This window comes from Symphalangus syndactylus, chromosome 12, assembly GCF_028878055.3.
Source record: "Symphalangus syndactylus isolate Jambi chromosome 12, NHGRI_mSymSyn1-v2.1_pri, whole genome shotgun sequence".
NCBI lineage: Eukaryota > Metazoa > Chordata > Mammalia > Primates > Hylobatidae > Symphalangus > Symphalangus syndactylus.
In genome coordinates, this window is record NC_072441.2 from 78,329,336 (window position 1) to 78,351,707 (window position 22,372).

Genomic DNA, 22,372 nt, shown 5'->3' on the forward strand with positions numbered 1-22,372 from the left:
TGCTTGAACCCAGGAGGTGGAGGTTGCAGTGAGCCGAGATTGTGCCACTGCACTCCAACCTAGGCAACAGAGTGAGACTCCGTCTCCCAAAAAAAAAAAAAAAAGCAATTTGAAATATCCTGCTATGTTCTGCATCTTTAAAAGCCCTCTCTTAATCCCCTTACTCTTTCTAGGCTCCATCTCATTTCTCTGTTCTCTTTCATAGGAAAATTCTCCAAGAGTTGTTTACACTCACTGTCTCTAATTGCTTCCCTCACATATTCTCTTAAACCCACATATTCTCCTCAACTACTGCATTCAGGCCTTCAATCCCATCACTCTAAAATCGCGCTTGTCAGGGTCCCTAGGGACCTCCACATAGCTAAACATAGAGTCAACTTTCAGTCCTCATTTTGCTTGACCTATCAGCAGCATCTGACACAGTTCCTTTACTTCTTTTTTTTAAAAAAAAAATAGAGATGAGGTATCACTATGTTGCACAGGCTGGTCATTGTTATCACTTAGCTTCCAGGAGCTATACTGTCTTGGTCCTCCTACCTCACTGGCCATTCCTTCTCTGTCTCATTTGTTGTTTCTCCTATTTTTGGAATCCCTGGGACTTGGCCACCAACTCACTTGGCCATCTCATTCAGTCTCATGGCTTTAAGTTGTATATCTCGACTACTAACTCCCAGATTTATATTTCTAGTCCTGAGTTTCATTATTGCTATTTGGAGGCAGATAATCTGTTGTTGTGGAGGACTGTCCTTTGCATTATAGATGTTCAGCAACATTCCTTGCCTATACCCATGAGAAACCAGCAGCACTCCACCAGTTATGACGAGGAAAAACATCTCCAGACTCTGCCAAATGTTTCCTGAGACTAAAATCACACTCCTCACCCCACTGAGAACCAGTGTTTCTTGTCCGAACTTCTCCCCCAAACTCTGGACTTGTATATCCACTGTCTTTTTGACATCTCTACTTGAACATCTAATAAATATTCATACTTCACATGATCAAAACCAAACTTCTGATCTTTGTTCCTCAACATAATCCTTCCTCCGACTTCCCACCTCAGTGGCACATCCATTCCTTTAGTTGCTTAGGCAAAAAAAACCTTGGCATTTTCTTGAATCTCCTCTTTCTCTCACACCTACATCCTGACTTATCAGTAAGTCCTGAGAGATTTACCTTCAAAATACGACCAGAATCTAATGCCCTTTCACCGCTACTGCTCTGGTACATGCCACCGTCACTTCCCACTGGGATCACTGCAGCTGCTTTACTCTTGTCCCCCAACACCCCCTTCTCAATATAGTAGTAGGGTGAACTCGTGAAAATGTGTCATTCAGGGTGTCACATCTTTTTGCAGAACCCTCCAGATGTCTCTCATCTTACCCAAAGTAAAAACCAAAATTCTTACAATGACATGCCAGGCCTTACATGGTCTCTCCTTATAGCCCACTCTACCCATTCCTTACCTCTCCAATCTCACCTCTTACTATGCAACACCTTATTCTCTTCACTCTAGCCACACTAACCTTCTTTCTGCTCCTTAAACATATAGAGCCTTGATCCCTTTGCACTTGCTCTTTCCCAGATACATGCTCTGTTGCCTCATTCAGGTCTTGACTCAAATGTCAGTTTCTCAGGGAGGCCTTCCTTGGGTACTAGTTTTTGTTTTTGTTTTAGGGGGATGTTTTTATGGTAGCATTTTATTCCTTTTCAAGAAAAGCTATTACCTAACATTGATGGACTCTTTTTTGAGACAGAGTCTCTGTCACCCATGCTGGAGTGCAATGGCATGATCATAGCTCACTGCAGTCTCTAAATCCTGGGCCCACGCTCAAGTGATCCTTCCACCTCAGCTTCCTGAAGAGCTAGGACTACAAGTGTGCACCACCATGCTTGGCTAATTTTTAAAATTTTTTGTAGAGGGTCTTGCTATGTTGCCCAGGCTGGTGTTGAACTCCTGGACTCAAGCAATAGGATTAAAAATATCCTCCTGTTTTGGCCTATCAAAGTTCTGGGATTATAGGCGTGAGCCACCATGGGCAGCCAGTCACTAGTTTTATTTTATTTTTGTTGTTGTTGTTGTTGTTGTTTTGAGATGGAGTCTTGCTTTGGTGCCCAGCCTGGAGTGCTGTGGCGCGATCTCAGCTCACTGCAACCTCCACCTCCCAGGTTCAAATGATTCTTGTGCCTCAGCCTCCCAAGTAGCTGAGATTACAGGCATGCACCACCACGCCTGGCTAATTTTTGTATTTTTAGTAGAGACAGAGTTTCACCATGTTGGTCAAGCTGGTCTGAAACTTGTGACCTCAAGCGATCCTCCCGCCTTGGCCTCCCAAAGTGCTGGGATTACAGGCGTGAGCCACCGCACCCAGCCCAGTCAGTAGTTTTAAAATCTCACACCACTACCATCTCCAATATGCCTTTTTTAAACCTGCTTTATCTTTTCCCATAGTGTTTTCTTCATCTAACATATTACAAAGAGGCAGTATAGCATTATAGTTAAGCAAACAAACTGAAGCCAGATTGCCTGGGATTATATCCCAATTCCATCACTTCTAAGATGTAAGATCTTGACTTCTCTGTGCTGTGTGTGTGTGTGTGTGTGTGTGTCTGTGTATTTAAAGTGAAATAGTTTCTGTCCATTAGAGCAGTACTTTGCATATAGTAATATGTGTACACCATTATTATTGTATTATTAACTACTAATTAATTTTATTTTCCTTCTCTCCCATTGGAGTATAAATTCCATGAGAGCAGAGGGTTTTTTTTTTACTTTCTTCATTGCTGTATTCACAGCTTCTAGAACGGTGCCTAGCACATAGTAGACACTCAGTAAATATTTGTTGATCAAATTATGTTATTTCTGGAGTGATGAGGATAAGGAAGGTCAAAGAAGATGAGGTATATGTTTAAAACTTTTACAAAGAGAATGTACTCATGTATCCTTGTGCCCCAAAAAGCTTCATAAGCTTGCATGGAAAATGGACATATAGACAAATTACAACACAGTATATTTACAAGATATGGAAGAATGAGTACGTAACTCTAAGGGGAAGGCGATGCAGTTGAGGAAAGCTTCCTAGAGGAGTAATAATGTGAGAGTTGGGTTTTTAAAGATGCATAGTTCCACCAAACAAAGTGTGAGATGGATGGGACAGCCTTTGAATAGCAGGTGCAAAAGCAAAGAAGTATGAAACATAGCAGTGGCTCTGAAAACTGCCAGCAGTGGAAGTTAAGAGATGAGGAGCGTTTTCAGTGTTTTGAGCTATTAAAAATTTCATCTTATCCTTCTGCCTTACCCACTCCCATACTCCTAACATCTCCAAGTAAGTGTTTGGCTGTAATTAGGAGCTTATTACTCCATTAAGACAAATATCTTGGGGTTTTTCTCATTATTTTCCTGAAAGTCTTTTTCTATTTTTCTGCTCACCACAAGTTCCATTTTTTTATTATTATAACACTGTTCAGGTTCTAGATTCCCCTTGGTGTCTTTGGTATAAGAAATTCACATGTAATTTTTACCTGTGGAGTATAGTGAAAAAGGAGGAAGACATATCTTTAAATTATATACACATACACACACATAGTTTTGTTACAGTATGGTAGCTTTGTTTAGGAATAGAAACACAGTTGTTCAGCTGAATTATTTTAGTAATTAATATTTTTAATCCTATAAACATTGGTCTCTAGTCCCTTACCAATGATGTAAGTGGAGAAGCTTGCTTTTCAGTGTGTGACTCAAGACTTCTCAAGGTTGACTTTTTAAAATCAGGGTTGGGGTTCTGCTTTTTTCCACCCACCTTCCTTCTATACATGGAGTCAGGAAAACACCCTTGATGACAGCACAAACTAAAAAAAGCAGTAGCATGAATCCACTCTGTTAGTTTCTGGCACTGCCTCTGTTTATACTCATATTGGATTGTGATGGTGTATCTGTCTCTGAGAGTCCCTTAAGGTAGGAATCATAACTAAGGTGTACATTTGTACACCTAGCTCAACGCGTAGTTCATAATGGATACTCATTAAACATTTGTTGAACTGGATTGAATTGAACTGAATTGAACTGGACTATGGGACCAAGGGAAAAGGGGATTTTTGAGTTTGCTTTTAAATGAGATTGATTTAAAATGAATTTAGAAAGAAAAATTATTCTTTTGTTTTTAAACATAGTCTAAATTTGGGGTACAGCTACCAATATGTTCATTCCCCATAATTTTTTAAGCATTCTGAGCAATGACTCATCAGAGTCCCCAAATAGTTTTTTTTTTTTTTTAAGTCACAGTGGCCCTAGGAAACAAAATTAGGCTTAGTAAATATAAATAGTAAGCGTGTTCTCATTATAGTCAGGAATGTGGGGTCTTGTTGATATACAGAGGAGGATCTTTATTTCTTCCCTTTGTAGCAGAGTTGGAAATGAACCAAAGATCCCCTGATAAATTCCTATAGGGCTTCCCAGCACATTTATTTCATTCTTTCTAGAAGTCACCAAGACTTATTGTGTTACTGTTCAAAAAAAAATCAGTGCTACCTCATTTCCTAACACTTGTTTTCTGACCTCTAATTGTGTCTAGTCCAACTGGCCAAAAAGCCAGGCCAAAGATGTCTGTATTTCCATAGAGGAACAAATGAACTTAGCTTCTATTCCTTTCCCTCTACTTTGCAATTTTTTCTTTTGCAAAGGAGTTTGGAATTTAAATTCTCCAAGCCCAGAATCTTTCAATGCAAGATGGTAATAAAACTGCAAAACAATGGTAATAAGATAACTGGTCATTCCTCCAGGCCTCTGTCTTTTAAATATCTGTCTGCTCTGAGAGAGAGTCCTGAGCATCCAAATAACTTGTTGTTGTTGTTGTTGTTGTTGTTGTTGTGACAGGGTTTCACTCCTATCGCCCAGGCTGGAGTGCAATGGCACGATCATGGCTCACTGCAACCTCTGCTTCCAGGCTCAAGCGATTCTCCTGCCTTAGCCTCCCAAGTAGCTGGGACTACAGGCACCTGTCTAATTTTTGTATTTTTTATAGAGATGGGGTTTTACTATGTTCCCCAGCCTGGTCTCGAACTCCTGGGCTCAAGCGATCCACCCGCCTCAGCCTCCCAAAATGCTGGGATTACAGCGTAAGCCACCACGCCCGTCCATCCAAATAACTTTTATATTATAAAGAAGGCTCTCTTGCCAATGGGTAGCTATTTTATTCATTTACTCAGCATAACTTTATTGGATACCTCTGTGTTAAGCCCTGGAGATCTAAAGGTGAGTAAGACTTCCCCCTACCTCCCAAGAAGCTCACAGTCTGTCTTGGCAACAATTATACAGTGCTAAGATAGGAGTGGGATAAAGTAATAACAGTAATTAGTTCAGCATGGAGGGGTCTGGAAGGGCTTTACAGAAAAAGTGACTTTTATGTTTATGTATTTATGTATGTATGTATGAATGAGACCATGCCTGGCCAGAAAAGTGACTTTTAATCCTTAGTCTTAAAGAATAAGGTTCTTGCCAGGCACAGTGGCTCACGCTTGTAATCCCAGCACTTTGGGAGGCTGAAGCAGGCAGATCACTTGAGGCTAGGAGTTTGAGACCAGCCTGGCCAACATAGTGAAACCCCTGTCTCTACTAAAACTACAAAAATTAGCCACCGTGGTAATGCATGCCTGTAATCCCAGCTACTTGGGAGGCTGAGGCAGGAGAATCGTTTGAACCTGGGAGGCAGAAGTTGCAGTGAGCTGAGATCACGCCATTGCACTCCAGCCTGGGCAACAGAGCAAGACTCCGTCTCAAAAAAAAAAAAAAAAAGATTTCAGCAGAGAAAGAATAGCCCTACATTTCAAACATAGGACATAGTAAGAATAACTGCTTGAGGTAGGAAAGCTCATGACATGTTTAAGAACAGTGAGTTGTTGGGCATGGATGGCATAGAGGCTGCACTCTGAGAGATGGAACAGACAAGTCGGAAGCAGTATCGCAAGATGCTGAAAGGCACAGAATCTACAGCCTGGGTCTGAATCCCAGCTGAGCCACTTACTAGCTGTTGTGACCTTGGCAAGTCACTTAACCTCCCCTCTATAGCTTGTTTCTTCATTTTTTTAAATGAGGATAATAGTAGCATCTGTTTGACAGGGCTGCATGCACATATACACACACATGGCTTTAAACAGTGCTCAGAACAAAATGAATATAAGTATTTGTTATTAGGGCACATTATGAAAAGCCTTGAACTGTACATTTTCCATAAGTAAAAGAAAGGTTTTAAAGCAGAAGAAGGGAGAGTATACAACAGGATATAAACTGTATTGTTTTATTTTTAAATTTTTTTTTTATTAGAGACAGGGTCTCGCTCTGTTGCCCAGGTTGGTCTCGAACTCCTGGGCTTGAGCAATCCACCCGCCTCAGCCTTCTAAAGTGCTAGGATTACAGGCCTGAGCCACCGCGCCTGGCCTGTAATCTGCATTTTAGAAAAGTAACTCTGGTGCCACTCTGGAGAGTAGACTGGATAAGAAAGAAACCATAGACAACATACAAGCTCTGAGACAGTTTCAGGAGTACAGAGAACAGGTGCTGATGTAACATGGTACAGAGTTAATATCGTGGCCTTGCCCTTAAAAATTCTGGGATCCTAAATAGAAACTTCAAACTTGAAATGTTAGTTTTAATAGATCTTACAAATTTAATTCTAAGAAAAACAAAATGAAGACCCTGGGGAAGAGCACAGAAGGACTGTCCTTGTAGTACGGATGTTGTAGTGCTCAACTGATGCCTCCATTCTATACCCAAATATCAGACCAGTACCTCCTGCCTATTATTCATGATATATTTTCATCTGGTTAGATGTCCAGAGCACGACATTCTATTTTTGGAGATGCTTTTGTTTTTTCCTTCAAGTAACCTCAAACTACTTATCAGTTTCCTAGAGGAAGTTCTGGCTTCTGGACTGCACAGCCGAAGCAAGGAGAGCTCTCAAGTCACATCAAGGTCAGCGAGCAGAAGATGAAACGGTGGTTGGGGGAAGGGCACAGCTTCCTTTCTTGCTCCCACTACAGGCTTTCCCTACTAACCAGAGGTGTTGGAGAGCAGCTTTCGGTTCTGTGCTGGTTGTTAGAACTCATCTCCAGTTAGCCCACGGATACGTGGTTGGCACAGACACAAGACTCCCAGAGTTGTCCTAACAATAAGTCTGAGCCCATCTCAACCCACTTTTCTCCGGTAGTCTTTATGTATCTGTTAGCACAATCACTTCAGTTACTGATGAATTTTGTTGGAATCTGACTTGGGGAAAGGGTTATCAGAGCCTAGAGGGGCTTAAAAAGTAATCATTTCATGTACATACCATATTCCTTGGCTTCCTTTCTCTTCCCTTGACCCTTTCTGCTTTTCATTAACCACATTCCTGCACAACTCATTTCTGAAAACCTACCATGTTTCTTTACAGAGCCATCCAAAAATTTTTTGTCCCTACATAGCAATTTTCTGTGGCACTGAGAAACCATGTATGCCCACAATAAAAATCCATTTTGTGAAAAGATATGAGTGATTTAGTTTTATTTCTTTGAGGCTAATTTATGGGAATTTATGAGGTGGGACATGAGCTGGTTTCACACCAAACATAATGAAGGCATTACTTCTACCTGAAGGATATTTAAAGTATGTCAAAGCAAATAATAAATTCTAGTGTCAATTTCACCTCTCTTGAAAACAGGAGAAAGTGATAGTATCATTATTGCCAGGAAATTAAGGCATCCTCAAATCATCATAGCAAAAAAACCAAAGCACAATCCCTCCCCGGTTTGTTTTTGTTTTTGTTTTTGTTTTGTGTGTGTGTGTGTGTATGTGTAAACCTGTATGTTGACAAATATTCTCTAGCATCAGACAGCAAGGGTCAAACCTATGTCATATTTATATGGCTTTGGGAATATTATTTAGCCTCTTTGTGGCTCAGCTTTCTCATCTATAAAATAGAACCTTCCTCATAGGATTATAAGAATTAAATGAGATGAGATGATACATGAAAAGTGCTTAAAACACTGGTATACAGTAATCACTTAATAAAATTTGGCTAATAGTAAATAAGATTAATTTCTGTCTCTAAGTTGGGGTTACAGAATCACATGTAAAATGATTGGACTAATTATTTTAATCATTGCACATCTAATCATTGCACTAATAAGCAGTTCAAAAAGTAGTGGGAAAAGCTGAAAGGTCATTCTGTCCCTCTCTTTTCTCCACTCCTCCCAGCTCTCAGCTGTTGTTTTTTTTTTTTTTTTTTTTTTATTAATTTTCAGTAGAGATGGGGTTTCACCATCTTGGCCAGGGTGGTCTTGAACTCCTGACCTCGTGATCCACCCGCCTTGGCTTCCCAAAGTGTTGGGATTACAGGCGTGAGCCACTGCACCCGGCCTCAGCTGTTGTTTCTTTACACACACTCATGAAGTAAAACCCAAGTTTTTTTTTTTTTTTTTTTTTTACTTTTGTGGGTCCCTTTGGGTAATTTTTTCTTCTTCATTTTTTATAAGTATTTGAGACAGCCTGCACTTGGGGATGGAGTATTTTAAATGCAGCATTTTACAAGTTATATAGTCTTTTAAAATATGAAAAACTCCCTCCTCCAAGCAGGAATATCTGCACTTCTCTTCCTATCAGCAAGATAACGCTGTGGAATAAAGAAAGCAGAAACAGAGACCTTCCTTATGTCATTTTCCTCATTATTCATCTGCTTCCATTGTGCCTACTCAACTGATAATATCAAGAAGTCTAAGAAATGAGCCCTACCATCAGGGTGTTTGATGTCAGAAGTTGGCATTTCTTTATTAAGAATCAAAGACTCGTATTTTTGTGTAAGATTTACAGAACTGATTCCATTTGTACTGGCCCTTTATTTTTGTGCCCTTTAAAAACATCACTTTAATTAAGGTCTTGTATGCTTTTAATAATCCTCTCCCCCATAGGTGGAAATGTCCTGGTCAAAACCTGTGTGTTCCATTTACTCCACAAAAGCCAAGGATATTTGTTTTTAGACAACTGTGTTTGAATAACAGTTTCTGTCCAGTAAACTTGCAAGCAGCAGTTGACAAGTTTTTATCTCTAATAGTTCCCTTCTTTCTCCCTTAAGTGAAGTTATAAAATATTCCGTTATAGAATACAGCTACTAGCAGTCGCGTCTTACCCTCAGATGTTGTTAGGGAGGTACCCCCATCAGGAGGTCCTCCCAGTGTCTTATCTCCACCACAGACAGAAACTGGCTGAGAGTGATTTCTGTGGTTTATGTGTGTGTAGTGTCAAGCTCACTGAGGAGCGCTGAGGAGACAGCGCTATAAAAATGTGTAAGTGAACCCATACGTTCTCAGATTTCTCACTTAAGCATTGGTCTTTGGAAAACAGTCCCACCTACATCCCAATTCAGGTGCCACAAGGTTCACCTAGTGAGACAAACCAGCTTCAAGAATAGGCCAGGGGAAGTGGAAAGGGGTGAGTGACAGGACAAAGGGAGAACAGGTGAACGAAAGTAGGGGCAGGATCACAGGATGGAGCAGGGCAGACAGAAAGAGAGGACGCCAGAGATTTATGTAACATCTTAAGAGAGCAGACAGGCAGGGAAGGTTCTGCAGCCCACATGCATCTGCTCTGGAATCTGAAAATTACTTTGGAGGGTTTTTCTTTTTCATTAGCCCCTCTGCCTGATGTTTCACAATGCTCTGGCATCTATCTGATGAGGCACGAAAGGAACCCTGGACCTCGCATATAGGAGGCACTCAAATATTTGTTTTATTTATCTATCTAACTATTTTTGAGACGGAGTTTCACTCTGTTGCCCAGGCTGGAGTGCAGTGGTGCAATCTCGGCTCACTGCAACCTCTGCCTCCCAGGTTCGAGCGAATCTCCTGCCTCAGCCTCCCAAGTAGCTGGGATTACAGGTGTGTGCCACCACACCCGGCTAATTTTTTTTGTATTTAGTAGAGATGGGGTTTCGACATGTTGGTCAGGCTGGTCTTGAACTTCTGACCTCAAATGATCCACCCGCCTCCACCTCCCAAAGTGCTGGGATTACAGGCGTGAGCCACCACACGCAGCCCAATATTTGTTGACTGATAGAAACTACTGGGAAAGGAGGAAGATGGGGCAAATGATGAATTACTTTTTTCCCATAAATCAGAATCTATTTAAATGATAACTAAACCACTCCTGTGTGTCCGTCCAGCAAGCCCTCAAAAAATCGTGCAGGCTATTTCCTCACCAGTACATTTGGACATTTTGCTTCCTCACATATGAAGACATCCTGGATTTGCTCATTATTTTGTCATCACTCTTTAAACAGGGGGTTAGAAAATAGAGACGGTGGGAAGGGGACAAGATGGTTTGGGGAACGTGGTGTGTGCACACTCATGCCCATGGTAGGGAGTGACAAAATCTGATGAGGAAACTGCGGTCAGGAAGCCTGGATTCTAATCTATTTAGCCAGTAACTTGATGTATAAACTTGGGCAAGTCAATTGATCTGGCATGCCCTGTTTCCTCATTTTCCAAATGGAAATATTAATACTCTATATACCTTACAAGGTGGCACTAAAAGTGTAAAGAAATGACATATAAGAGCATTTTGAAAGGATAAAGTTCTGTGTCAGTCTAAAATCATGGAATTAATTGGTATGGTGAATGGAAAGAAGTTGAGAGGAATATCATTGGATTAGGAGGAAAGGTGGAACTGGAAAGGATAGGGAGTCCCTCCTTCATTTGACAGAGACCAGAAAAAGACAAAACAGCCTCCACTATTCAAACCACAAATTTAGCCAACACTTTTATCTTGAGACATCTCTGGAAAAATGATTTTTCCTTTTCCCTGCTCCTCAGTGCCAGGGATTTTTATTCATTTTGTGGTTATTGCATGCTTGCCATATGCCAGGCAATGTGTTTATTCGCTTATTATGATTTCAAAATTAGCCCTGGAAGACAACACATATCTTCAAAGGACTCTCAGAGGTCATCTCATATCTTCCCCTAACTTTCCTTGTTGATAAAAATGGCAGTTCATCCTTCACCACTTAATACGTGGAGGGACGCCGGCCTAAAGAAATTCAGTGACTTGACCAAAGCCCAGAGTGGTGATGAAACCAGTACCCAAGCGCGGGGTTTCTCACTGCCCTTTTCCATCACACGTATATATATTAAAAAGACATGAAGTTACTAAGATGTGTCCTGGAGGCTCTGAGGCAGATCTGCTGTAGAGGGATCAGCAGAGGCTTCTCTAGTCAGGGCATTCTCTGGGCGTTCAGCCCTTCCCTCCACTGGGCTCCAGCGCTGTAGAGAGGGTGGGATTTTTACCTATCAGTGTAGCGGGAAAAGATACTCAGGTGGCAGGAAGTTTAAGCCTCACCTGGAACTTATATTGAAAGCCACTTGGTATAAAGGATAATGGTTTGGAGACAGAGTTCTATTCTTGCCAGCATTGACACTGTGTCTGCAAAGCCAGCATTGACACTGTGTCTGCAAATCCCTCAGCTATTCTGAGATTCTGAGTCTCCGTTTTCTCCCTGTGAGATGGAGATCATAAAATCCGCCTCATCCTTGGGATTATTCTCCTGAGGCTACAATAAGGCCTGAGGCTTTGTACGCTGGAAGAAACGTACATTAATAGCAACTTCTGTCCCGCCCCATCCCCCAACACGTCGATCCCCACCAGAGCATAAAACTTTCCCCCAGCATCTGACCTGCTCAGGTCACCCTAGCACCTAGGAGCGTGAATTCCTGATGCGGGTTATGGGTGGCGCGCCCTCCCGGTTCCCGCTCTCGTTTTTGTTTGTGGTCGGGGAAGGCGATGCTGTAGAGCCTGGCGATCTCCAGTCTTCACGAATCCGCACGTCTCTCCATTATCCACCGCGCCCGCCCACTGGGCCCCGGGGCGGCCGGCGGCCGGGTCTCTCGTGCTCCGCGTGTCGCCCGAGCCGCCGCTGGAGCGAGGGTCCCTGCCCCCTGGGGAGCGGTCTCCGGCCGCTTCGAGGCCGCCTTCTTCCCCCTCCGTGAATCAGAAACAAAGGCGGGGCGGGGCGGGGGGAGCGCCCGAGCTGCGGCTCCGCGATTCGCCCTTTATTCTGAACTCGCAACGTCAGCGGCCCGCGGATGGAGCTGCGGGGTGCGGGCTGGGCCGCCCACAGCGCACCGGGCCGGGGGAGCGGCCGCGCTGGGCCGGGCGGGCGGGTGGCGGGGGCGCGCTCGGGGACCCGGGCCGCGTGGGCGCCGGGATGGAGGGCCCAGAGGGGCGGGGAGCGGGCGTGCGTGTGTGTGCAAGTGCGAATGCGAGGGAGGCCGGCCTTGAGTGAAACCGGAGCTACAAAGAAGGGGAGAGTCCGGGAGCGGGAGGGCGCGAGGGAGGAGCGGCGGCGCCGGGGCAGCTCCGACGCCCTCCCGCGGGGAAGGAGCCCCCGCGGTGCCGCCGAGACCCCGACGCGGGGCCGCCCCTCGGCCCGCCGCCCCGCGCCAGCGCCCGCGCCCGCTGGGAATGATGAAGAAGAACAATTCCGCCAAGCGGGTGAGTGCGCCTGCCCGCCCTGCGGCCGCCGCCGCCTCCGCGCTCCGACGACCCCCGCTCCGTCGGCGCCGCGGCGGCCTGGGAGACCCCCGGCCCGGCCGCGCCCCCGCCCCAGCGGCCCGGTTCCCTCGGCCTCGGCCCCGGCCCGGGGCTCTCGGCCCCGCGAGGCGCCCGCGGGGGCTTTTGTTTACTCGCCTCGGGGGGCTTCAACTTGGCTGAGTTTCCCCCCGACCCGCACCTCCCCCGCCCCTGGGCGCCGGGCGAGCGTTTGCCTCGCGCCGCCGTGGCGAGGAGACAATGGGAGAGAAAACCAGAGAAACGCCGTTAGTCCCCGCGCTGCGAGGACGGGGCGGCGGGGGCGCAGGGCCTGGAGGGAACCCGGGAGCCTCTCCGCGCCCGGCCGGCGCCCCTGCCACTTGCAGCCCCAGTTGTTTATTTGGGAGCGGGGGAGGGGAGTGGGGGGAGTTCCTCGGAGTGAAAACCTTTCCGAAGTGGGAGCGAACCTGGGTCGGCCCCCCCGCCCCCCGGCCGCAGCCTTCAGAGGAGATTGGGCCGCCGAGGCGGTCGTGAGAGACGGACAGAGAGGAAGCCGCGGCTGGAATCTCCTAACCGCCGGCTTCTCATCTTGTCCTGGGGCAGGGGCCTCAGGATGGAAACCAGCAGCCTGCACCGCCCGAGAAGGTCGGCTGGGTCCGGAAATTCTGCGGGAAAGGGATTTTCAGGGAGATTTGGAAAAACCGCTATGTGGTGCTGAAAGGGGACCAGCTCTACATCTCTGAGAAGGAGGTGGGTGCGTCTTGCCTCTAACTCTCCGTTTTCTCATACCCCGCACTTTGTCACTCCACAAGGGCTCGCCTAGCTTACTCCACCCCCGTTTTGTTCCAAAGGCAAATTCAGTGGTCTCCTCTCTACCCCCATCTCATCTGCGGAGAAAGGCCACCCTTTAGTGAGAAGACCAGAGTGAGAATTAGAAGTTGAGTTGGCCGCTTACTCAGTGTTTTTTTGTTTGCAGATACCTTTCTAACAACAATGATAAGGCCCTCCCAAGATGCTCCAGAAGTTCTAAGTGTCCCTTGCTGTCTCCCACTCTAACCTGGCTTCATGAATACAGGATTTCTTTTCTATTTCTGCTGAAACAGTTTAGCCTATTCGCCACCCCTTCCTGTCCCCCCACGTTAACCCAGCCAGCCTCCCCTTTCCTGTCTGTGGCAGGAGCGTGCACAGGTCCTGTCCGTGGCGCATCCGCCCTGAATCACGGAGAACACACACGCACCCCGCCGTCAGGCCCCTGTGACCTCGAGTCTGTGAGTGGCAGTTATTTTCGTTGAAGCCAGTGTCCCTAACCAGTATGCTCTCTGTTCCCCACCCCCACCCCATTTAAAAAAGGCAAGGAACCCATTTTCTACCCACTTCCTGCCCACTCCTCCATTTGTATCAGAAGGGAGAAAAATGGAGTTAAGAACCCCTGTGTGTCTTTGGATAGCTTTGGCTGTGTAGTTAACCATGAAAACCACAGTCTACACTGTGTCAAAACCTGAGCTATGATAATTGAATCCAGACCCATCTCCCTTTTTTCCCTAAGTCTTGGGATCAATAACGTGTACTAATGTGGAGAAATCAGAATTGCCCCTACAGTGGTTAGAAGTCATTCCATTCCCTGCCTCTGTGACTGTCCAAAGGCAGTCAGTATAGCCTGGGAGACTGTCCTGTACGGTTAGAGTGGCCCTTCCTCCCGCCCTCACGGGAGGGATTCTGTGTTCCCTCACCCAGGGCTAACTGGGAAGTCCTCCCTGAGTTCTTTCTAACCTCTTCTGCTTTCTGCAGTAGACACCCTTATTCAGTGGATTATATTTAGGTAAATAAAACCTTTTATGGTATTGAAACAGATACACACACACCCTAAGACAAAGTACTCATCTAAAAGAACATCTACTGAGGCATCTAGGGAAGAACGAAGCTGTGCCACAGCCAAAGAGATCCTCCTTAAGGGTATTGAAACCCAGCTGTTTACACAAAGCTAGCAAGTTGGTGATGGAAAGTCTTAGGAGTGAGGTGAGGGCACTTTTCTTGGTCTGTCATCCAGGCTGGAATGCAGTGGCTCGATCACAGCTCACTTCAGTCTCCACCTCCCAGGCTCAAGTGATCCTCCCACCTCATCCTCCGAGTAGCTGGGACTACAGGTGGGTGCCACCATGTCTGGCTAGTTTTTGTATTTTTTGTAGAGACAGTGTTTCGCATTGTTGACCAGGCTGCTCTCAAACTCCTGGCCTCAAGTGAACCACCCGCCGTAGCCTCCCAAATTGCTGGGATTACAGGTGTGAGCCACCGTGCCCGGCCAGGAGGATTTATTTTTAAGAGTTACCTCTGCCCAATCACAAATCCTCCAGGAAGTTTTCTCCACAATTTTCTGGCTTTCTAATTAAAAAATAAATAAATAAAACAAGTGTCAAAGTGTATCTCCTGTCTTCCCCGAACTTCTTAATTGCAGGAAACTCTAGTTACGAATCAGGGAGAGAACTTCCTACACGTCAAAGGGAAAAACATAATAATGAAAGGGTAAGAGGAATAAGACATCCATTGCTTGTTTGTATTTGCCCAAAGAGCAGAGTCTGGGGGCAAAAGCATAGTTGATCCTTGCTTTTGGGTACAGAGACAGAGGAAAGGATGGAATGACCTCAGCCTAGGATGTCTGGTGTCGTATGAGTCAGGACCATCTGACTGGTGATGGAGCCAGCTGTCTCCTGCTGGGAAGGGCACAGGAAAGAGAGACTAGGCATATTGATACTATGCTTTTTTAGAGCCAGTTTCCATGCTACAGTGGGCCTGGTTAAAAGTGAAATTGACAGAGGACTCTGGGCTTTATTTTGCCCACTTGTGAAAAGCTCCAGGGCCAATAGAGTCAAGACAGGGTGTTTGTTTTGTTTTGTTTTTTAGAGACAGGGTCTCACTCTGTCGCCCACGCCCACAATCGTAGCTCACTGCTGCCTTGACCTCCTGGGCTTAAGCAATCCTCCCATCTCAGCCTCCCAAGTAGCTGGGACTCCAGGTGTGCACCACCACACCCAGCTAATTTTTTTTATTTTTTGTAGACATGGGGTCTCACTATGTTTCCCAGGCTGGTCTCAAATTCCTGGCTTCAAGTGATCCTCCTGCCTCAACCTCCTGAAATTCTGAGATTATAGGTGTGAGCCACAGTCCCTGGCCAAGATTTTTTTTTTAAGGCAGAGTATAATCTATATCATTTACTGTTAATGCAAGAAAACTTCTAACCCTATCTCCCAGAATTTTCACCAGTCTTTTTTGTTATTTCCTCTCTTAAAGGCAGGGTCTCCCACAACCACCTCTGCCATAGAATTTCTTCTGTGTTCGATCGTAATCATTTTCTTCCTTCTCGAGGCATCCTCTCTCAAAGAGGGCTGGAGTACCTTGTGATCACAGGCTGATGTGTAAGAACAGAAGCTAGACCTTAGGAAGACCTCATGTTAGAGGAAATTGGATTCGGGGCAACTCTTTGGACAGGTGTGGGAAAAATCCCTTTCTATAGTCCAGAACAAAGAATTGGGAAAGGAAGGGTTAATTTGGAAGATGGGTAGTTATAAATGAGATTCTGGGAATTAGATAAGTGGGGAAAAAAAAATACGGTGGAGAACAAGGCTGCTGGCTTTGTCCATCTTCCCAGGCACTGGAATATACTTGTCCTACTGCTTGCCTCACCCCATCTCCCACCCTCTCCACGAAGGGCTAACCTCTGTCAGTGTCTCCTGCTCCCCAGAGCCCCTTATCAGTCTGTATGCAAGCTAGAATAACTCCCTTTCCTTCCCTTCCCCTAAGGAAAACATAGTAAGTTAACTCTCTTCCCCTGGCTACATTCACACACCCAACACTTTCCTCTCCACGGTTTCTGGAATCTGCTGATAGTCTCAACTCTGAAGAAGGAGGGGGAGAGGAGGGATGATGCATCATCTTACATCCCTGTCCCGTGTTTCTGGGAATTGTTCTTGGACACCTCTTGCCAGCACCTTGTCCTACTTCCACCCGTAATCATTCAAGGCCTCTGGCCGCTTTCCAGTCCAAAGCCAGGGAACCTTGGAAAGTGGGAGGCCCTGGAGGAGCCAAGCCTTGCTGAAACAAGTGGAGGTAGATGTATGAGGAGTCACTCACCTGAATGGGGCCATGTGGACGTCTGTCCTCAACTGTCATCAGCCTCCAGGTCCAGCAGCAATTCAGAAGGATGGGCAGATACAAGACTAGATGGTCTGGGCAGTGGAAGGGAGAACCACTTCCCCACTTCCAGGTTTCCAGGAACCAGGAGGATAGATGAGTTCACCTCCATGCACACGAGTCCTATTTCAGAGCTTGGGAAGTTGGAGACTCTTGGAAAATAATTTCAGTCAGGGTGGGTAGATGTCATCCAAGGAAGATGTGAGACTGCTTTTATCTGTTCGTTTAGTTTTAATGAGACAAGTGCTGGTGCTTTTAATTTCTCATTCCAGCAAAACGTGACCAGCTTTTTCCTGAGGTGTTCCAACCCTGGGCTCAAGTCACAGAGGATGGACAGACTGCACGGTCTGGGCTTATAACTAAGTCTCCTCTCTGTAACTTTGGTCCTTGCAAGCCAAAACAAATCCATAAGCCACTGATTCAGAGTCCCAGAGTTGTAGGAACACCACCTTAGGGGAAAAGAGAAAACATTGTGGTCAGTTTCAAATGGAGCTGTGAAGAAATGTTCCTAGAGCCGCTTTGCAGTGCTCAGAAAAGGCTAGTTGGGGTTGGAGGATGTCACTGGGAATGCGGCCTCAATGAGACGTTAAGCAGGAGTGCTAAAAGCTAAATGTTGCTTAAACCTGCTAAAGGTAGAACCAGAGTGCAGGACAGAGACTATAGCAGGGAGGGCTAAGTTCAGATACGAGGAAGAGCTTCCTGGCAGTAAAGGGGGCCCAGGCACTCAAACTGGAATAATGGCAAGAAGTCACAGAAGTCACTTTTTTCCAAGTCTGAAGTGTAGTCTTCCAGGGAGAGTCTTAAGTGCATTCTTGCCTAGAGATAGGGGGACGAAATAAATGGTTTTTCAGGTCTGGAGGAGTCAGTTTGGATTGTCACAGTACCTTAGAGGGAGGAGGAAAGGGTAGGAACTGTAATTGTAGTTTTCAGCTTCTCTGGACAAATTCAGCAAACTGAACACAGGGGGCTGACGTCCTGTGGTGGCGATGCTCCTGAAATGAACAAGGAAGATGAGTCTCTATAATTGTACATGCCAGAGAAGGGAGCGAGGTGGGATGGGAGAGCTATACTGCACACATGCAAGTGGGGAGGCCGGAGACTGCCCCTCGTTCCCTCCAGACACCCCGATACTGGCCCTGCCTTGATCTTCTTTCCGTGGACCATCAAGGGCCATACAGGTCTGTCTTACTGAGGGCGATGGGTCAACCATCTACCATGTCCCTTTAAGGACATGAGCCTTTTTAGAACATGTAAGCTGTGTCCTTAAGGAAAAGAGTGGGGCAATTGGTGAAGAGAGGCATAGTGGGACTCTGGAAATGGCAGCCTAGTTAAGCAGAGTGAAGAGAAGGGGTTTAAACAGAAACACACCTTAACATTCAAGACTTGGAGCTGCCCTAGCGTCCTCCTCGATGTGAGGCCCTTGTAGGCTTTGGGCAGACGGCCCTCTCCTCTCCTGGCGTGCCTCCCTCAGGCTTCCTCTGCTTCCCAAGATGATCTAAACTAACAGTCTGGGTGGAGGGGCTAAATAATTTTATCATCCTCACCTCACCCCAACCCTCCCCTAGGTAAAAGATGAGAAAAATATTCAAGAGGTATTTGACCTGAGTGACTATGAGAAGTGTGAAGAGCTCCGGAAGTCCAAGAGCAGGAGCAAGAAAAATCATAGCAAGTTTACTGTTGCCCACTCCAAACAGCCCGGCAACACGGTATGTTTCTCCTGCCACCTTGGCCGCTGGAACATGGACAGGGTTGGAGGGGGCAGGGGAGAGCTCCTTCCCCTCAGTTTCTCAGCAATCTTGGCTCAGAGGCCCTGAATTGCTCTCCTGCTGGCTTTTATCATTTCACCTAAGAATATTGTAGCCATTTCCTTCTTTCCAGGCAGGCCAGCCTTTAACCTGTTCAGCCACAAAGATCATCTCTATATATCTCTTTATTTTTCTCTGTCTTATACACACACATCCACACATGTGCGTATTTACATCCCTTAGAAGAAAATCCCTGTCCTTGTACCCTGATAGGTGGTTGAAGTTCTGAATCTAATTCATTTTGTCTGAGGGAACCCAGGGAAGTTACTCCTGTCACATGCTATTTCTTCAAACACTGAAATATTTGTATTTTAATACCTATCCTTCATCAGACTTCCTCTAATTATCTCCAATACCATACTAATATTCAGTATCCTTCTTAGCTCTTCCTTGGTCATTTCTAAAACAACCTCCTAGCTATGCATTTTGCAGGAATAGAAGCTGGGTTTCCTTAAGTTATGGATGACTCTGGAAGCAGAATATCTCTCCTTCCTGGAGCTGGGTCTAAGAAAGTGAGATTATAATCTCTTATTTCTTCACTGTCAAGGTGAGGCACCACCTCTAAAACCCTGGCTGAAACAGGAATCTTCCCCTCACAGGCACCCAACCTGATCTTCCTGGCAGTGAGTCCAGAAGAGAAAGAATCGTGGATCAATGCCCTCAACTCTGCCATCACCCGAGCCAAGAACCGTATCTTGGATGAGGTCAGGGGGCTCACTGTGGGGAGAGGGAGGGACGCTGGGGCAGAGGGAGCAGTTGTGACCCACTGAAGGGGGAGGATTGTGCAGGCCCCATTTACTCGCTCCCCCACCAGCTCTACTTCTTTACCTCCCTTTTAAAAGCCCTGATCTCTTTCTACCTTCTCTCCAAGTCTCATCTGACACCTCCTCTTCCCCACTTCATGATGCGGGAGCCAGCCTTGGGTCAGCTTAAAGAGCCCCTTCGTGTCCAGTAAATCCCCTTGTCCATGGATTCATTGAGAAGCAGTGAATGGAGTGGGCACATGTTCAGGCCTCGGGATGCTGGGTTGGGACAGCAAGTCGCTGAAGAGCACTCATGACTCACAGTACATCTCTTCAGGTCACCGTTGAGGAGGACAGCTATCTTGCCCATCCCACTCGAGACAGGGCAAAAATCCAACACTCCCGCCGCCCCCCAACAAGGGGACACCTAATGGCTGTGGTATGTAAGACTGTAATAAACATTGCCAAAGGGCCAATTCTGTGTCAGTCCATCTCAGACAGAACTGTATGCCACCAGAGGCATTTGTGGGAGGCCTCTTAATGCCAAGATGAAAGGTGAGGGAAGTCCTTCCACCCCATGCCTCTGCCTGATCTAAATCAAAAGGATTTATTCAGCACCCATTAGGAGTTCAAAAGTCCCGGCTCCCAGTAATGTTACCCTCTTTTGGAGAAAATGAGTTGTACCCACAGGAAAATGAAAAATAAGCTACTGTATGGTAGCTGTCTTGATGGGTAACAACATGTAGTACTGCGGGCGTTTGGAGGAGAAAGAATCACAATGAACCCCTGAAACATACAGAGTGCTGGTTTCTTTCATGCCTCTGAGCTCTTAAGTCTTTAGAGAGAGAGGCAGGCAGGTATAGTGCAGAGAACACAGGCTTTGGACTCAGAACCTGAGTTGGAACCTCACTGTAATCAGTCAGCTATCTGTGTGGTTCCCTGAAGTTGCATGTCTCCAACGGTAAAATGAGGCAGTAATCATACCTGCCTTGAAGGGCTGCTGTGAGGAATGACTAAAACAACATATGTATAACTACATATTTGGTGCTGAATACTCATCATTTTTAGTATTCTGGAAATAGAACAAATTTTATTGTAAGGCAAGGGGGCTGAAGTGTGGGGCTCAGAGGATGCAGATGGAGGAGGACAGTCACTGTGCCATGGGGAGCATCCTGTGTGTGTCAGACCCAGTTTAATGCTGAGAGTCCACAATACCGAGGAAGAGGATGCCCCTCAGGAAGCTTATGGTAGAGTGGAGAATACAGGAAACAAGTAACAGAAACTAAATCACAGAAGAAGAAACATTCAAGTCACTATCAAAAGAATAAGAAACAGCACATTCAGTGGGAGGGTTCAGTCAAGAGCAGGGGGCTTTGCCAGGCAGGGGGGCTCACACCTGTAATCCCAGTACTTTGGGAGGTTGATACGGTGTATCACTTGAGGTCAGGAGTTTGAGACCAGCCATCGCCAACATGGTGAAACCCTGCCTCTGCTAAAAATGCAAAAAAAAATCGCTGGGCATGGTGGTGCGCACATGTAATCCCAGCTACTCAGGAGGCTGAGGCAGGAGAATGGCGTGAACCCAGGAGGCAGAGCTTGCAGTGAACTGAGATCGCACCACTGTACTCCAGCCTGGGCGACAGAGCAAGACTCTGTCTCTAAAAAAAAGTACTTCTCATTCAAGGAAGGCTTGTAGAGGAAAATGACCACAGCTTGCATCTTTTAGGCAGTCATTCCGAAAATCCCTCCTGATGACAGCTTTCCCCACTTATTCCCCCCTTCCTCCCCAGGCGTCCACCTCTACCTCAGATGGGATGCTGACCTTGGACTTGATCCAAGAGGAAGACCCTTCCCCTGAGGAACCAACCTCTTGTGCTGAGAGCTTTCGGGTTGACCTGGACAAGTCTGTGGCCCAGCTGGCAAGGAGCCGGCGGAGAGCAGACTCAGATCGCATCCAGCCCTCCGCAGACCGGGCAAGCAGCCTCTCCCAACCTTGGGAAAAAACAGACAAAGGGGCCACCTACACCCCCCAGGCACCCAAGAAGTTGACGTCCACAGAGAAAGGCCGCTGTGCCTCCCTGGAGGAGATCCTATCTCAGCGGGACGCTGCCCCTGCCGGCGCCCTCCAGCTTCGGGCTGAGGAACCCCCAACCCCTGCCCTCCCCCACCCGGGGCAGCTGTCCCGGATCCAGGACCTGGTAGCAAGGAAACTGGAGAAGACTCAGGAGCTTCTGGCAGAGGTTCAGGGAATGGGAGATGGGAAGCGAAAGGCCAAGGACCCCCCTCGGTCTCCGCCGGATTCTGAGTCAGAGCAGCTGCTGCTGGAGACGGAACGGCTGCTGGGAGAGGCATCATCGAATTGGAGCCAGGCAAAGAGGGTGCTGCAGGAGGTCAGGGAGCTGAGAGACCTGTACAGACAGATGGACCTGCAGACCCCCGACTCCCACCTCAGACAGACCACCCCTCACAGTCAGTACCGGAAGAGCCTGATGTGAGGGCAGGGTGGGGTCTGGAACTCGTCAGGTTGGACAGACTCTTATCTCCATGTTGCTGGATAAAGCTTTTTTATTTACCTCAATCAAAAAAAGAAAACAAAAACGAACTCATTGCTCTTGCTGATGCCTGACCCCACTACAACCCTTTTTGCCCCACCTACTTTCCGTATGCCCCGCAGGCTTGAGGAAGTGACCCCGCAGCAGCAGTAGGAAGTTTTTACCCAGCCAGAGAAAGAGAAGGCACGGTAAAGACACAGTCTGACCACTCCACACACCGCCTGCCCCCAAGACAGCATGGGGAGTCCACTGCTGCTCCCAAGGATACAGTGGGTTTCTAAGCTTAGAGCAGGAGGGGGACGAGGGTGTTTTCTGTTATGTCCCACCCCAGGCCTTCAGTTTGAGGGTGAAGTTTCAGCTGCCCAACTCTAGTTGTAGGGATGTGGAGGCCAGTGTCAACTGTCCGTGCACATGGAAGTGAAATTTATCCCAGCCCTGAGGAGGATTTGTGGAATTAAAATCTCCCCAGCCAGACATTGGCCTCTCATTCCTAGCAGTCTCTGATTGAGATCGAGCTGCCTGGATTTTCTTACATGAGGTGTT

The 22,372-nt window shown here is 46.6% G+C and overlaps 2 protein-coding genes across 15 annotated transcripts in view; both read left to right on the top strand.

The window, feature by feature from the left end:
• Nucleotides 1-7,512, top strand: part of VPS45 (vacuolar protein sorting 45 homolog) — an 84,307-nt gene extending 76,795 nt beyond the window's left edge. For 2 of the 7 annotated variants that reach the window (XM_063626087.1, XM_063626089.1), the window contains 2 exons: nucleotides 5,019-5,112; nucleotides 6,896-7,512. In XM_063626087.1, the coding sequence (XP_063482157.1) occupies nucleotides 5,019-5,112; nucleotides 6,896-7,108 (307 nt within the window). In that variant the 3' untranslated portion in view covers nucleotides 7,109-7,512. Of the gene's footprint in view, nucleotides 1-4,870; nucleotides 5,113-6,895 lie in introns of those variants that run through there. The other 5 variants (XM_063626092.1, XM_063626096.1, XM_063626091.1 and 2 more) reach the window with 3 other exon arrangements.
• Nucleotides 7,513-11,858: 4,346 nt separating this feature from the next.
• PLEKHO1 (pleckstrin homology domain containing O1) lies at nucleotides 11,859-21,879 on the top strand. Of its 8 annotated transcripts, XM_063626120.1 has the most exons (8): nucleotides 12,722-13,294; nucleotides 13,721-14,688; nucleotides 14,997-15,064; nucleotides 15,905-16,027; nucleotides 18,295-18,435; nucleotides 19,134-19,238; nucleotides 19,615-19,716; nucleotides 21,068-21,879. In XM_063626120.1, the coding sequence occupies exons 7-8, from the start codon at nucleotides 19,708-19,710 to the stop codon at nucleotides 21,770-21,772; spliced, it is 714 nt and encodes a 237-aa protein (XP_063482190.1). In that variant the 5' UTR covers nucleotides 12,722-13,294; nucleotides 13,721-14,688; nucleotides 14,997-15,064; nucleotides 15,905-16,027; nucleotides 18,295-18,435; nucleotides 19,134-19,238; nucleotides 19,615-19,707; the 3' UTR covers nucleotides 21,773-21,879. The 8 variants fall into 8 exon arrangements, with proteins under 8 accessions (XP_063482189.1, XP_063482188.1, XP_063482190.1 ...); XM_063626122.1 differs by lacking the exon at nucleotides 15,905-16,027; XM_063626123.1 differs by lacking the exon at nucleotides 13,721-14,688.
• Nucleotides 21,880-22,372: the final 493 nt, after the last annotated feature.

Coding starts and splice junctions, on each gene's coding strand:
- PLEKHO1 (XM_063626118.1), top strand. CDS start 12,479: ATGATGAAGAAGAACAATTCCGCCAAGCGG. Junction 13,295..18,294: donor TCTACATCTCTGAGAAGGAG/GTGGGTGCGTCT, acceptor ACCCTCCCCTAG/GTAAAAGATGAGAAAAATAT. Junction 19,239..19,614: donor AGAACCGTATCTTGGATGAG/GTCAGGGGGCTC, acceptor ACATCTCTTCAG/GTCACCGTTGAGGAGGACAG.